At 37.0% G+C, this 14104-nt stretch overlaps 1 protein-coding gene across 4 annotated transcripts in view; it reads right to left on the reverse strand.

Annotated features, from left to right (window-relative positions):
- Nucleotides 1–1178: 1178 nt before the first annotated feature.
- The window catches only part of DIXDC1 (DIX domain containing 1), a 68337-nt gene continuing 55411 nt past the window's right edge, over nucleotides 1179–14104 (reverse strand). For 3 of the 4 annotated variants that reach the window (XM_072954144.1, XM_015250860.3, XM_015250861.3), the window contains 3 exons: nucleotides 7078–7183; nucleotides 5771–5879; nucleotides 1179–4418 (listed from right to left, as the gene is read on the reverse strand). In XM_072954144.1, the coding sequence (XP_072810245.1) occupies nucleotides 4338–4418; nucleotides 5771–5879; nucleotides 7078–7183 (296 nt within the window). In that variant the 3' untranslated portion in view covers nucleotides 1179–4337. The remainder of the gene's footprint in view (nucleotides 4419–5770; nucleotides 5880–7077; nucleotides 7184–14104) is intronic. The other variant, XR_012066747.1, reaches the window with a different exon arrangement.

A 14104-nucleotide genomic window follows, 5' to 3' on the forward strand; every position in this document is an offset into this window, starting at 1 on the left:
ATCCAAAAATTAGGAAAAGATCAAGCAGGCACAGCTGTCTAACAGAATATGCAGGCAATACAATTGAAAAATATAAAATTCCCAGACTAAATGGGAAGGCACATTTGAAATAATACTGAGTAGAGCAGTTATATTATTGCAATTATGTAAAACTACTTACGAATAACAATTACAAGAAGCAGTGGAAGAATAATTGTGATTAACGAAAGGGTTTATACTGTAACTATAAATTATAAATGTTTTAAAACTTAAATTGGCTAAGATATCTTACTACAGTACTTCCACTGCATTTGAATTTAGCAACTGGATCTCAAATTAGCCTTTGTATGAGATGATCTTCAGTTTGCTGTTCACTTACTTAGGTAGGTTTGCTTAAACCTTCTTTTGCACTTTTCAGTGTATAGCAAGTTTGCACGTTGAATATACTTTTGACAGGTGTAGCTAAATCATAGGAAGGCATAGATCACATAGTCCAGGAGTGGTTAAGTTTACCACAGAGGTAGGCTAGGAATACTTAGGTTTGTCACATCAGTCCTGAGACTAGTAAAATGATGATATTACTGATACAGAATAGGTTAGATGTAAGGAGGAATTAGTTGGTAACAAAAGATTCTTAGTTAAGCTCTTTACATATTTAATTTTAGCACAGTAAAGGAGTAACCCATTTAAAATGGCTTGTGGTTAATAGCTGAAAATATGTATTGGAAGTCAAGTGAAAGCACCCAGGGCTAAAGATTCAATATATGCATGAAACATTTAAAGTGATAAATGAAGGCTACTTAAATTTTGGAAGGCAGCTTTCAAATTAATTTGGAAATTCTGGTTCTTTTAAATATACATTTCTGAGCATCTCTAGTTAATGTTTCATGCTTTTGCATTGGAGACTATCTTGTCATACAGTTTAGAGTCCTGAATTCGTATTTGTTTGCACATTTATATATAATGTCAAAGAAGCGCTGAATAAATGAATTTTCTTTGCTAGTAATAACCTATTTTGCACTTACATTAGCAATACCAATAGTAGTATCTGTAGCATTAAGTAATCCTTATCTCCAATCCCCAAGTAATGAGTAAACATGCTGCTGGGAGACCACTTGAGGAAATTTACTTTCACTAAATGTAAATGGCTTCATTGATTAACGTCAGTTGATAAACACAAGTGAAAACGATTAATGGTATTTAGTTTGCAAACTCCATTTTATTCATAGTTTGTTTCTGGGTTTTTTTTTTTAATTAGTTCACAAATCTGGTACATACAGGCAATTAAAACTGGTTATCACTTTGATAATCAGAAGCCTCTGGTACAACACAGTCTTCATGAAAACATATTGTAAAACAGAATACATGGTAATAATCTCTTTGAAAGCAATGGTTGCAAACACCCATGTTTCTAAGAAAATATAACTTTACATATATATTTTAAGCAAGTTATACCTCTTACATAAATTCAGATAATAGAAGGAGTGTGCAATCATAATGTTTATTTTATGGAAAAATGAAAATTATTATAATTATACCTAAATACTTTTACGTAATTGGAGTCCTCTGGAATTGGATGTAGGGCATAAAGATGTTTTCCTTAATTTACACCATCTGTCAAAAAGAGCTGAAAAGTTGGTCAGTAAGTAGGGCTGTCATTACCACGTAAGTTTAACCTAAATTCTTTAGGTAGAGATTGTAAAGTTCCAATTCCAGCTACTTTAACTGAGTGCAAAGTCTTCAGCTTGTAAATGAAGACTTTAAGGAATTGAGCTTTCTACTAACTTAGTATTTATTAGAGGGTCATTTTTTGTAATCTAACGTGGTTTAGAGATTATTTCATGAACTCTAAACATTCTAGTTCTTTAGTTTTCGCAGAGAAAGAGAACTTCAGCAGTGGCAGGATGGACTGTCCTACACAAATGCCAGTAGGGGACAATACTCTGAATGAGTCAGGAGGCCTCCTATTGTTTAAAATAGGAGACTATTCAAACCAGAATGAATTGATGCGCACTCCTCCTAGAAGGCTCCTCTGTTTAGAAAGTGGAATGAGGATTACCAACACATATTACACAAACATTACTGGAGTGACATCCTGTTGTGGGTGTGCTTATTTATTACCCGTGGCATGTGAGATTAACGAGCTATTAACTCAACTCAGACTTTCTAGGGAGGCACTGAGGCCATGCAGCTCCTTTTCCAAAGGAGATAGAGATAAAAGACAAAGAAGGTAGAGGACTCTGAAATTTTTGTGATTTAATTTTCTTTGCAAAGTTAAATTCTACATAATGGTAAGAATGCTGGGGGAAAAAAAACCTGACAAATAAAAACTGACTTAAGAGACAGACATTCAAGATAAATTGTATTGAAAATACAGTAACAAATTCTGGCCTGATAACCCCATGCTGTCTTAGAGCAAAACACTGAAATTCATGCAACAGAGAAACAGGTGACATGAGGACTTTTTCTCCAGACTTCCGGGGGAGGGGCTGGAAACACGGAGGAATACATTGGTTTCTTCTATTTGCTTTCATAATGAATTATTCTTGCTTTTAACTGACTTTCACAAATTTTCCCAGGCATTTCTGATGAGAAATTCTTCAATCGGAGGAGACCACATGAAAGACATCAGGTGTCTTCTGAGTTCCTTTTGTCTGCTAGAGGAGCAATCACATAGGTTACGTTAAACTGTCTCCACAGCTAAAATGGCTGGTAGGGTTGGAACATGAGTTAGTTGTCATTAGTGTACTTGTAATAAAATAAAGCTGGTTCTGAAACCACAAGGGCTGGTAAGAAGAGAAGAGCCTGTATAAAAGCTACTGGGTTCTCTAGAAAATGGATACCGTATACAGAATGTGAGAATATACAGAGCTCACACTCAAGTTATAAAAATAGACATGGTTCTTGGACAAAAAAACAAATGAGTACAAAAGAATTCTCCAAACATGAACTATTTTAAAAAGACACATCTATATAAAACCATAAAATGTCATCTCAGAACTCCAACAAGTAGTCTGTTGAAATGGTTGAAAAGGGGAGATGAACTAGAGACAGACAGCTCAAGAACCCACAGCTGATCTGTCTGACTCTTCCGGTTGGCAGTGTACGTTGGTGATCACACGCATGTATCTGACTGGTGGATGGTGCGTGGTGAAGGAATGAGAAAACCCAAGATATTAAGTAATCTCTGGAAGTTTAACTCTTCTAGCTTCTACAGTTGACAGTGTTGCACATGAGAAAGGATTCTAGGTTTTTGCACCCAGAATCAGCCCTGCCATTCCCAGCTCATGCTCCACGCCCCCATGGTTTCTACTGTGCCCTAAGGGATTAGCCTAGACTAAACATATAATAGAAATTAACTCTGGCCTTGAAATGAAGGGGGGCAGACCAGGAACTCATGCTTAGTACTCATAAATCACAAATACTGAAACTAATGGTCTGTCTCCTTTTGACTGCAAAGGAGACACCATGAGCTAAAGAAAGTCATGAGAGAAAGAAAGTCAAGAAGATGTGGGTAGCAGCACCTTTCCATACCCGCCTGGATCATGAAGGAGACTTTCACTCCTTATTCCTTTCAAACACAAAGTTCATCACTTGGAAGGGAAAAAAAAAATGGCTCTAAAGTTAAAGAGTCCCCAGAGACAACTAGCAGTACATGAAATATGCCCTCTGTGGGCTACAGGACAAGTTGCAGAACCAGTTAAGACACAAGAGGCAGCCCAAGGTCTGTCTTAATTATGGTTTCAGCATAGTATAGCACAATGCGGGCAGCCCTTTTTCAATCCAATCAACAGTTCAGCACCATCTGTGTCCAGTCCAAAAAAATTCCTGAAGAGTTGGCTTTCATCTTTGGTACCACCTTATGAGTTATTCTTGATTTGCAATAGCTGCAAAGAAGCAAAAAAGCTGGTACCTTTGCCTTGTCTGTGAGTACAAATGCTGGGACTCTGATTGCTGCAACCATTGAGGCCAATTCAGATAATACTGTGACACACAGGAGTGATGCATCCAGTTCCCAGGTTCCAGGTAATAGCAGCCATGCCCATCCAGGAGCGGGATGATCCATCCCCATTGGTTAAGGCCTTCGGTTTGTTGTCCTCAGAGTAGAATAAAACACTGTGTTCCCACGGACAAGGAACTCCAGAAGAACCCATGGTCTACATTTGGACAGGGATTTTAAGTACCACACTTGCCAGGCACAGAAACAGGACTGGCCTGTGGCTCTCACCCTGGAAGAAACTTCTGTTTTGGCAGCGCAAACTAAAAACTTCTTACTGTGTTCTGGTTTTAGTCCTCTTTCCTGAGTGAAGCAGTCAGGGAGTGCCAGGTTCCACAAGCCCCCAGTCTAATACTCAGCATTAATGCTCTCCATGGTCTTCTTCCACCCAGGCTACGATCTTCCCTTCCCAGCCAGGGATGGCATCATCATCGTGGAAAACCTAGAGAAAGGCAAAAAGCCACAGTGAAAAACCTGTCAGATGGGGAGTCTTGATAACTGTAGCTGATAAATACAAGACTTCAAACATAAAGGGTAAGAGAGTGTAGAGGAAATTCTTGAGTTGAGCCTGTGTCCCTTTGGTTTTGTCCCTAAACTTACAACTGGTAAAAAAAAAAAAATACAGTTGACCCCTGAACAATATGGGAATTAGGGGCACCAGCACCCCCACCCCTGACCTAGTGCAGTCAAAAATCCGCATGTAACTTCACAGTCGGCTCTCCACGTGCATGGTTCCACACCCTCAGATTCAAGCAACTGCTGTAATACTGTAGTGCATGTTTATTAAAAAAATCTGCATATAAGTGGATCCATGCAGTTCAAACTCATCCCAGGGTCAACTCTACATATAATTTATATATTCTTTAGTTCAAATCTATGGAATGGTAAAACCATCCCTCTAATACTGCTTTGCTCATAGAGATTTATAAGAGTTAATACATTACTATCCATAGAGCACTTTGGACTTCTAGAAGAAAGCAGTACTATAAGCATTTAAAAAAAAATGAGAAAGGGGAAAATTCTGGCCCCGGGCACTGTAAAGAAAGGGTTAGAACACAGACCAGTCTTAACATGTGCGTGCAATTCATTCAGTTTGTTTCCTAAGCCACTAATAGAACAGGATTGTGAAAACATTTCAGTGAGGAAATCTTTACAGAAGAAAATACTGGCTTCTCCAAACCTTTTCATTCTGTAACCACAATGAGAGCACTTGTAACATGTCATGACCCAGAACTCTCTTCCCTAAAGGAAGTGTTTGGGCAGATGGATTATAAAGAGAAATGTAGGCTAAGAAAATTAGTCAAGGAGTTGAGAGTAAACATAGATGGCTTTAAGAATTTCCTCATTTTCATTATCTGAGACACTACCACCACACTATACAGTTTCATATATTCACGCCAATTTATTTCCTTTGCTCCACGTAGGAAGCAGAAAGTTTTCTCAGGTTTGGCTACAGAGTGAAAAGACACCCCCAACGCCAAGCTTTTGTTCAATGTAGATTCTTCATTTTCCCTAACAAAACTTTTTCCTTCTTAAAATAAAAATTCTACCCAAGTTTGGACCAAACTTGGATATCCAAAGTGATTAAGCCCATGAACTACAGATGCTATCAACTTCTTGGACCACTCCCTGAAGCTTCTGGTTCTAGTGGAATCAGACTGGTCTGAGGCTCCAGGAAACTCCTCTGACCTGGTTGGGGAACTCGGGTACTCCTGGATACTAGCCCTTGAGCCGGAGTCTTTGGGGTTTAGGAACAACAAACAATACTACGCAGACTCCCCGTGGATTCTGTACCTCCTCTTTGACAGTGCCAAACTCGGGATCCAGCGCTTTGAAGTGATACCGGTGATTTCCTTCCCGGTCGATAGCGGCTTTAAAATCCTTCAGGGTCACCTCCTCCAACCTGTGACAAAAGGAGAGAACACTAAAATAGACTGTTTATCAGCAGGTTGGAAAGATAACATGTTAGCTTTAAACCCAAGCCCCAGCCAAAGTCTTTGTGGGCAGAAAGAGCGTGGCCTTGTTAGCTCACGGCCCTTGATAACCCATACAATTCTGGAACCACAGAGGGTAGGGAGCCAGTCACTACCAGGGAGTGAAAATGGCATTACAAACGGGGTAATCTGAGAATTTAAAATAGATTTATTGCAGGAGGGTATAGCTCAGTGGTACAGCACTTGTTCAGCATGCATGAGGTCCTGGGTTCAATCCCCAACACCTCCATTAAAATAAATAAATACATAAACCAACACAATTACCTCCACCCCTCAAAAAGTTTTTTAAATAAAATAAAATAAAATAGATTTATTACTTCGGCTACAGCCACATCACTTTTTTTCTGTTTTATTCTGGAAATAATACACAAAGCCTCTAAAATCTAATTTGTTAAACTATATCTCTGAGTTCTCAATTTCCTTCTCTGCAACAATTCCATTTCTCCAGGCTGGCAGAATTAAATTATCACCATTTTTACTTCAGAAAGCTCCCCTCTAATCCAGACCAAGTAAGCAGGCTCTTCACGAAAAGGAAATCTTAACACCTTTCTCAGTAGTTGGTGCTAGAGTTTAAGTAAAGGTGCTAGATCTTTACTTTGAAGCCATTTACCTTAAAAGGAAGTATATTAACTGAGTGTCTGAAGGTTTGAAGGTTTTTAACATGAATTCGCTATAGGTTAGTTGTAGTCATCAAATAGGAACAAAGATCAGTGAATGCCAGGCTGCAATCCATGGCTTTCTGCAGGAGCTATTTTTCCTAACTTGAAGCATCTTTGCATATCAGGATTTGAAGCACTATTATTGTGTCTGTATCTAGCATATCATGACTTGTCCCTTGTAATGCCAATGGTTGTGCCCTTCTCACTATACTGCTTCTCAAACACCTCTCCACTGGTTAGATGAGCAGTAACTGATGATATTGCCTTTCTGTCCTTTTTTTTTAATTGAAGTACAGTCAGTTACTATGTGTCAGTTTCTGGTGTACAGCATAATGTCCCAGCCGTGCATATATATATACATATAGTCATTTTCATATTCCTTTTCATTAAAGGTTATTATAAGATATAGAATATAGTTAAAGGAGAAATGATGATCCCAAAATCTCACCTCTTTGGTATATTGACCATGAAGGGCGTAAGTGACCGGTCAGTGAAATAGAGCACTTTCGTGTAGGCGCTGCTGACAGTTGGAGAGCTCTGTGAGTGAGGCAACTCTGCGGTCAGAGAGAGACTTTGTGGTCAGAACACTCCACTTGCTTCCAAACACCCCTAATTTCCAGTTATTTAAAATGTCCCAGGAGAATGAAGCTGCCTGAGGTCACAGCACAGTTTCACACCCCTGCCAAACACCATGTCCATAGGATGTGACCCACAGGAAGTTAACATTGAGGCCACTAAAACAAGAGGTGCTTCGGACATGGATGCTACACAAAAACCATCATTTCTCACCCATCCCAGGTAATGCTGGCAGGGGAATAGCAACTGTTTTCACAGGCACTGTTGCTAAGAGTCAAAAGAGGTCAGAAAAGCCCAGCAAGATCTCAGCTGGGGCAGAATGGACACGTAGCAGGAGCTGCAGGCACTGCCAACACTTAGATTTTGCAGATCAGTGATAGAGGAAGCGCATGCAATTCATGAAAAGAGAAATGATTAGGAACAAGAACCACAGGAGCAAAGTAACCTTAGAAACTCAGATTCCAACGGGCCCTATATTTCCAGTCTGAAAGGTACAAGGTTTAACTTTATCCCTTAGCTACACAGGGTTTATATGTGTTGGTCCCCATGGTTTTTAACTCAGGTTTCTTGATCCACATCTTATCTCTATCCTTTGTATAAGTACTTATGGAAAATTTTAATTAATGAGTTACTTGTGATTATGACTTTAAGAGAAAAGGAGAAAAGCCTAATTAAAAACTTTTATCGTAAGGACAAAAAAATCAGTAATCAAACTTTTATTACAAAATCTCCTGCAATTTCAGCTACACATTTTTTTTAACTTATTCTAGGCACTGATCCCAATCAAACTGGCAGCCACTAGAGAGAAGTTCTAGGAAGGGGGTTAAAATAAAGGAGTATGAGGGATGAATTAATACAGGGGAGAAAAACAAGGGAACACTCTTCTCTGCACAGCAATCGCAATGAGTCACTTTTCAGAATTTTTTTCAAAGAATGCCAGTTATTGAAACCTACATGACATGATGCTCTTTTGACTCCAGCACCTAGAACAGGGCTTGGCATACAGTAGCTTTTTAATAAAATATTCACTATTATCACTAAATTTTATGATTGGTCCTTTCATTCATTCATTCATTCAACTAGTATTTACTGAGCATCTACCATGTGCTAGATTTTGAGACTATAAAGTCAACTATATGTGGTCTCTGACCTCAAAGAGTTCACAGTCTAGTATGGATGACAGATATGATAACAAATAATTACAGTACACTAAAATCAGATTTGTACAAACTGCACAGGAAGATTGAAGATGGAGTAGTTAATTCCACCTGGAAGAGATCAGAAAGGTCCTGTAGTTCGAGAATTGTTAAACAAAGCAGCTTTAAAAAAAATCATTGGACGTAGAGGTTGGAAAGGGCATTCCAAGAAGGAAGGATACGTAAAGACATGATAAAGGATCACATATTTATAAAACGGAAAGTCAACTAGTGAGGCTGGAGCATAATAATACACTGGGAAATAGCAGATGAGCATAATAAAGTAGGCAGGGCCCAGATCACAAAGGACTGCCCAGCCAAGGCGTTTAGATATTAGTCTTAAGCTCTGGGGAAGACACTAAAAGGGAGTGATACAATTTGACTGGCATTTTAGGTCGATCTAGCAGCAAAATAAAGTATGGTTTGGATGGGAGAAATTTTGGAAACCAGTAATCCCGTTAAGAGGCAATTAAAATAACCTGAAAGATGAGGAAGGAGAAGACACAGCCCTGGAGCCAGAAGAGGGATGGATTCGAGAGACCTTTAGAAGTTAAAAATCTTAGTATTTGGAATATAGTTGAACATCCAGGATAAAAGGGAAAAGTGAAAAATAACAGATTTATGGTCTGGGAAAGTAGACGCATGGTAGTACCACTACCTAAGATGGGGAACAGAAGTGTTATTCATTTAAAGGGTTTATTGGGTGCCTATAAATGTATTGAGGACGAGAGATGCAAAAATAGATACACTCCCCATCCATTAAGGAGCTCAATGTCTAATGGGGTGAAATAACAAAACAGTTACAATGAAATAAGATAAAATATGAAAATACTGTTGCTAGGGACTGAGCTATGTCCTCCCCAAATTCGTATGTGGAAGCCCTACGTTCCCATATGACTGTGTTACAGATAGAGCCTTTAGGGAGGGATTCAAGTTAAATGAGGTTATGAGCTGAGCCCTGATCCCATAGAACCTGGTGCTCTTATAAGAAGAGGAAGAGACACTAGAGGTCTCTCTCCACCACGTGAAGACACACCAAAAAGGTGGCGGCTGGCTGCATGCCTGGAAGAAAACTCCCTCACCAGAACCTGACCATGCTAGCACCTTGATCTTGGGGCCTCCAGCCTCCAGAACTGTGAGAAAATACATTTCTGTTGTTCAAGTCAGTTAGTTTATGGTATTTTGTTTTGGCAGCCCAAGCTAACCAGTACAAATGTTACATACATATTCTGGGTGAATTTCAAGGTTAAGAGTAATCATGTCAAATGCCACACAGAGGTCTGGTAGATAAAGACAGATTTGGTAAATAGGCCATAAATGCTTTCATTAGTGAGAGCAGTTCCAGGCGACAAATGAAGAAGACTGAGTTCGATTGCACATACTTTTCAAGTGAAAGAGAATAAGATAGAAATAGTTTTACTCAACATCAAATCATATGACAAAATGGTCATTGTTGTTTCAGGGTAGTACTACCATTAAAAATCATGTACAGTAAAAGGGAGGAACCAACATCCCATTATTCCCGAGCTGTTATGTGGTGTATGGATTATCTAAGATCCCTGGTGTCTGTCGGTCTACAAGTCATTCCTCTGCTTATTAGCAGAAGACAGGAAGGGAGAGGCAAATATTTTAAATTGTTCTTTCCCAAACTGCAGTAATTTGCTCACCTCTTTCACAAGTATCTTCTAAATCTACACATACTCCTAGTATCATCATGTATTGAATATTTTTATTTAAATACATTTATTTTCAAAAATCTATCGCTACTACAATTACTATAATACACAATAACCAGAAAATATAAAGTGTTCAGAAAATAATATTATTAAAATTTACCTGGATACTCTTCTAGGGAAAAAAAATCATAGAGAAGACCTCAGAGAACAAAGGACACAAAAACATATCGTTGTGAGTATATGTGTGTATAAATTTAATGCATGATTTTAAGACGAATCACAAATCAGTTTTAGCTTTTACGTTTAGGTTTATGATACATTTGGAGTTAATTTTTTATATATGGTTTCCGGTATGGGTCAAGCTCTTTTTTTTTTTTCAATATGGGTCTTTAATTGTTCCAGGGTTTGTTGAAAAGCCTCTCCTTTTGCCATTGTGTACTTTTTGCACATTGTTGAAAACTGACTGGCCAAATACAGTGTTTCTCACTTCTCTGTTTAAAATCTCTGTTTCTCTGTTTAAAATCTATCATGTTCCACTAAATATAATAAAATTATAACAGTCTGTAGGTAAATGGTTTTTAACACTGTTCTGCTCTACTGATCTATGTGACTATCCATTCGTCTACACTGCACTGTCTTGATTACTCTAACTTTATAGTTAAGTTTGAAATCAGGTAGTGAGGCTCTCCAACTACTCTGTTCATTTTTCTCAACTTTTTTGGGGAAATATTTTAGTACCTTCCATATAAATTTTAATGTCAGCTTGTTAATATTTACCAGAAGTCTGATAGGATTTTTATTGGCATTGCACAAAGCTATACATCATTTGGGGAGAATATACCACCTTCACAATGCTGAGTACTCCAATCTATGAACATGGTATATCTCCCATTTATTTAGATCTTCTTTGATTTATTTCATCAGTATTTTTTGTAGTTTTCAGTATAGAAATGTTGCATATATTTTGTAAAGTTTATATCCAAGTATTTAATTTTGTTTGGTCCTACTATAAATGATACTTGAATATTTTCTATTCCCAAATATTCATTGCTAGTATATAGAAGTATAATTGACATTTTGTATAATGACCTTGTATCCTATGACCTTGCTAAACCCACTTCTTAGTTATTAGTAGCTTTATTATAGATTTGGGGGGGGCTTTGTTATATAGCCAATCATGTCATCTACAAAGAGAGACAATTTTGTCTTCCTTTCCAATTTCTATGCTTTTTCTTTCTTTTTCCTGCATCTGTGTTTATTAGAGATACTGGTTTTGGAATTAGGGTAAAATAAAATGCATTAGAAAGTGTTCCTTCCTCTTCTATTTTCTGGAAAAGTTTGTGCAGAATTGGTACTTTTTTCCTTAAGTGAATCCATCTGGTTCTGGAGTTTTCTTTAATGGAGTACTTTAAACTACAATTTCTTTAATAACTATGTACCTATTTGGCTTATCTGTTTCCTCAAGTAAGTTTTGATAGTTTGTGTCTTTCAAGGAATTTATCCATTTCATCAAAGTTGTCAAATTTATGGGCATAAGATCATTCCTTAATTATGCTTTCAATGTCTATAGGACGTATATGTTCTCTCTTTCATTTTTAACATTGGTAATTTGTGTCTTCTCTCTTTTTTTTCTTGGGAAGTCTGGCGACAGGTTCATCAATTTTATTAAACTGTTCAAAGAACCAGTTTGGGGTATGACTGATTTTATTCCAAATTTCTGTTTTCAGTGTCACTGATTTCCATCTTATATTTATTAGTTCCTTCCTTCTGCTTCCATTGAGTTCAGTTTTCTTTTCTTTTTCATGTTTTTAAGGTGGAATTTTAGGTCATTTAAGAAATCACTGATCTGAACCATTCCTCTTTTATAATGTATGTATATCTAATTCTTCGAATTTCCCTGTAAGCAATGCTTCTGCCAAATCCCATGAATTTTGATACATTTTCCCACTTTTTATTCAATTCAAAATATTTTCTGATTTCCTTTTTTGAACGCCTCTTTGACCTATGGGTTATTTAGCAGTATGTTTGTTCAATTCCAAATATTTGGAGATTTTCCAGATATTTTTCTGTTATCGCTCTCTTGTTTAATTTCATAATGGTCAGAGAACACTATGTATGATTTCAGTTCTTTTAAATTTGTTGAGTTTTGTCTTATGGTCAAAATATGAGCTATCTCAGTGAATGTTCCAAATGTACTTGAAAAGAATATGTACTCTATTGTCATCGGGTGAATGTTCTCTAAATGTCCATCAGAAGAGTTGGCTGAGAGCGTTGTCCAGATTTTCTATATGCTTACTTGATGTTCTCTCCGCTAGTAGAATCCATTACTGCAAAAAGGACAACTGGAGAGTCATCTATTCCTTCTTTCTATTGGTCTTTACCTCTTGTATTTTTAAGCTATTATCAGGTACATACATATTTAAGACTGCATGTCTTCTTGGTGAACTGATCATTTTTATCATTATATTATCTCTCTTTATACCTGTAAATATTCCTTGTTCTGAAATACATTTTACCTAATACTAATATAACCACACGAGCTTTCCTTTGGTTAGTGCTTCCATGGTACATCCTTTTCCATCCTTTTACTTTTAATCTACTTATATTATTATATTTAAAGTGGGTTTCTTATAGACAGCATATAGTTGAATCTTGCTTTTTCATCCAATCTGACCATCTCTAATCTTTTAATTGATATGGTTAGGCCATTTATATTTAAGGTACTTATTATATGTTTTGTTTAAAATCTATCATGTTCCACAAAATATAATAAAATGATAACGGCCTCTAGGTAAATGTTTTTTAAACTCTGGTCCACAGACCAGCTACTCTGCTGAGAACTTGAATATGGTACCTCGCTCATCTTTGTAGCATCCATAACTGGGTATCATAACCCACATTTACCAATGAAGAAAAGACGTTAGGGATTAAGTATTTGGCTCCTGAAGTTCCAGAGTTCATGACTGGCAGTACCAGAGTTAAAATACAGCTCTGCTTTACTCCAAAGCTATGTTTTTCCCATCAAACAAGGCCACCTCCGTATTAATATGATGCTAACAATTTTGTAAGTGGTAAAGAACTATGTAATAAAAACCAAATTGTTTTTAAAAACTCTATCATCTCCTTTATTTCTAATTGTTCCATACTTTTCTTGGCCCTTTTTTTCTCTTATCCTCTTTTTCACCCTCTTTTTCTCCCTGCCTTTGGATTGAAGGTGTTTGTGTGTGTGCATGGCGGCGGGGGGGGGGGGGTTATTGTCTTCAAAGGCCAGTGTGTTTAGATTCTTCATTTGGATACACTGTTTCAACATGTAAATGATATTTTTAATAATGAAATATTTTACTTTTTTGCTATTAGATTATTTTATGTTTCCTTTTTATCTCCACTATTAAATTTTTTACTTAACCTTTTAAAAATTTAGTGGTTGCTCTTGGATTTAAGTATATGTCTTTAATTAGTCAGCTTTCAAATGATATTACACCACTTTATATGTAATATAAGAATTATAAAAGTTACAACAGTAGAGCACTTACAACAGTAAAGTCCTAATTCCTCCAACCAATCTTCGTACTTTGTACTGTGTGTCTGGAATCTTTCACTCAACATTTTCAAGATTCATCCATGTTGTAGGATGTATCAGTACTTCATTATTTTTATGGCTGAGTAATATTCCATTGTATGGATATAACAGAATTTGTTTATCCATTCATCAATTAAGGGTCATTTGGGTTGTTACCACCTCTTAGCTATTGTGAATAATACTGCTATGAACATGTGTGTACAAGATTTTTTTTGAACATTTGCTTTTAATTCTTTTGGGTATATACCTAGGAATGGAATTGCTGGGTCATATAGTAATTCTATGTTTAACTTTTGGAAGAATCACCAAACTGTTTTCCACAGGAGCTTACCATTTTACATCCTCACCAGCAATGTATGAGAGTTCCAATTTCCCCACATCTTCACCAACACTTTTTATTTTCCATTTTTTGGAACTACCTAGTAGGCATGAAGTGGTATCTCATGG

The sequence above is a fragment of the Vicugna pacos genome, chromosome 33 (assembly GCF_048564905.1).
Source record: "Vicugna pacos chromosome 33, VicPac4, whole genome shotgun sequence".
In the NCBI taxonomy this organism is placed as follows: domain Eukaryota; kingdom Metazoa; phylum Chordata; class Mammalia; order Artiodactyla; family Camelidae; genus Vicugna; species Vicugna pacos.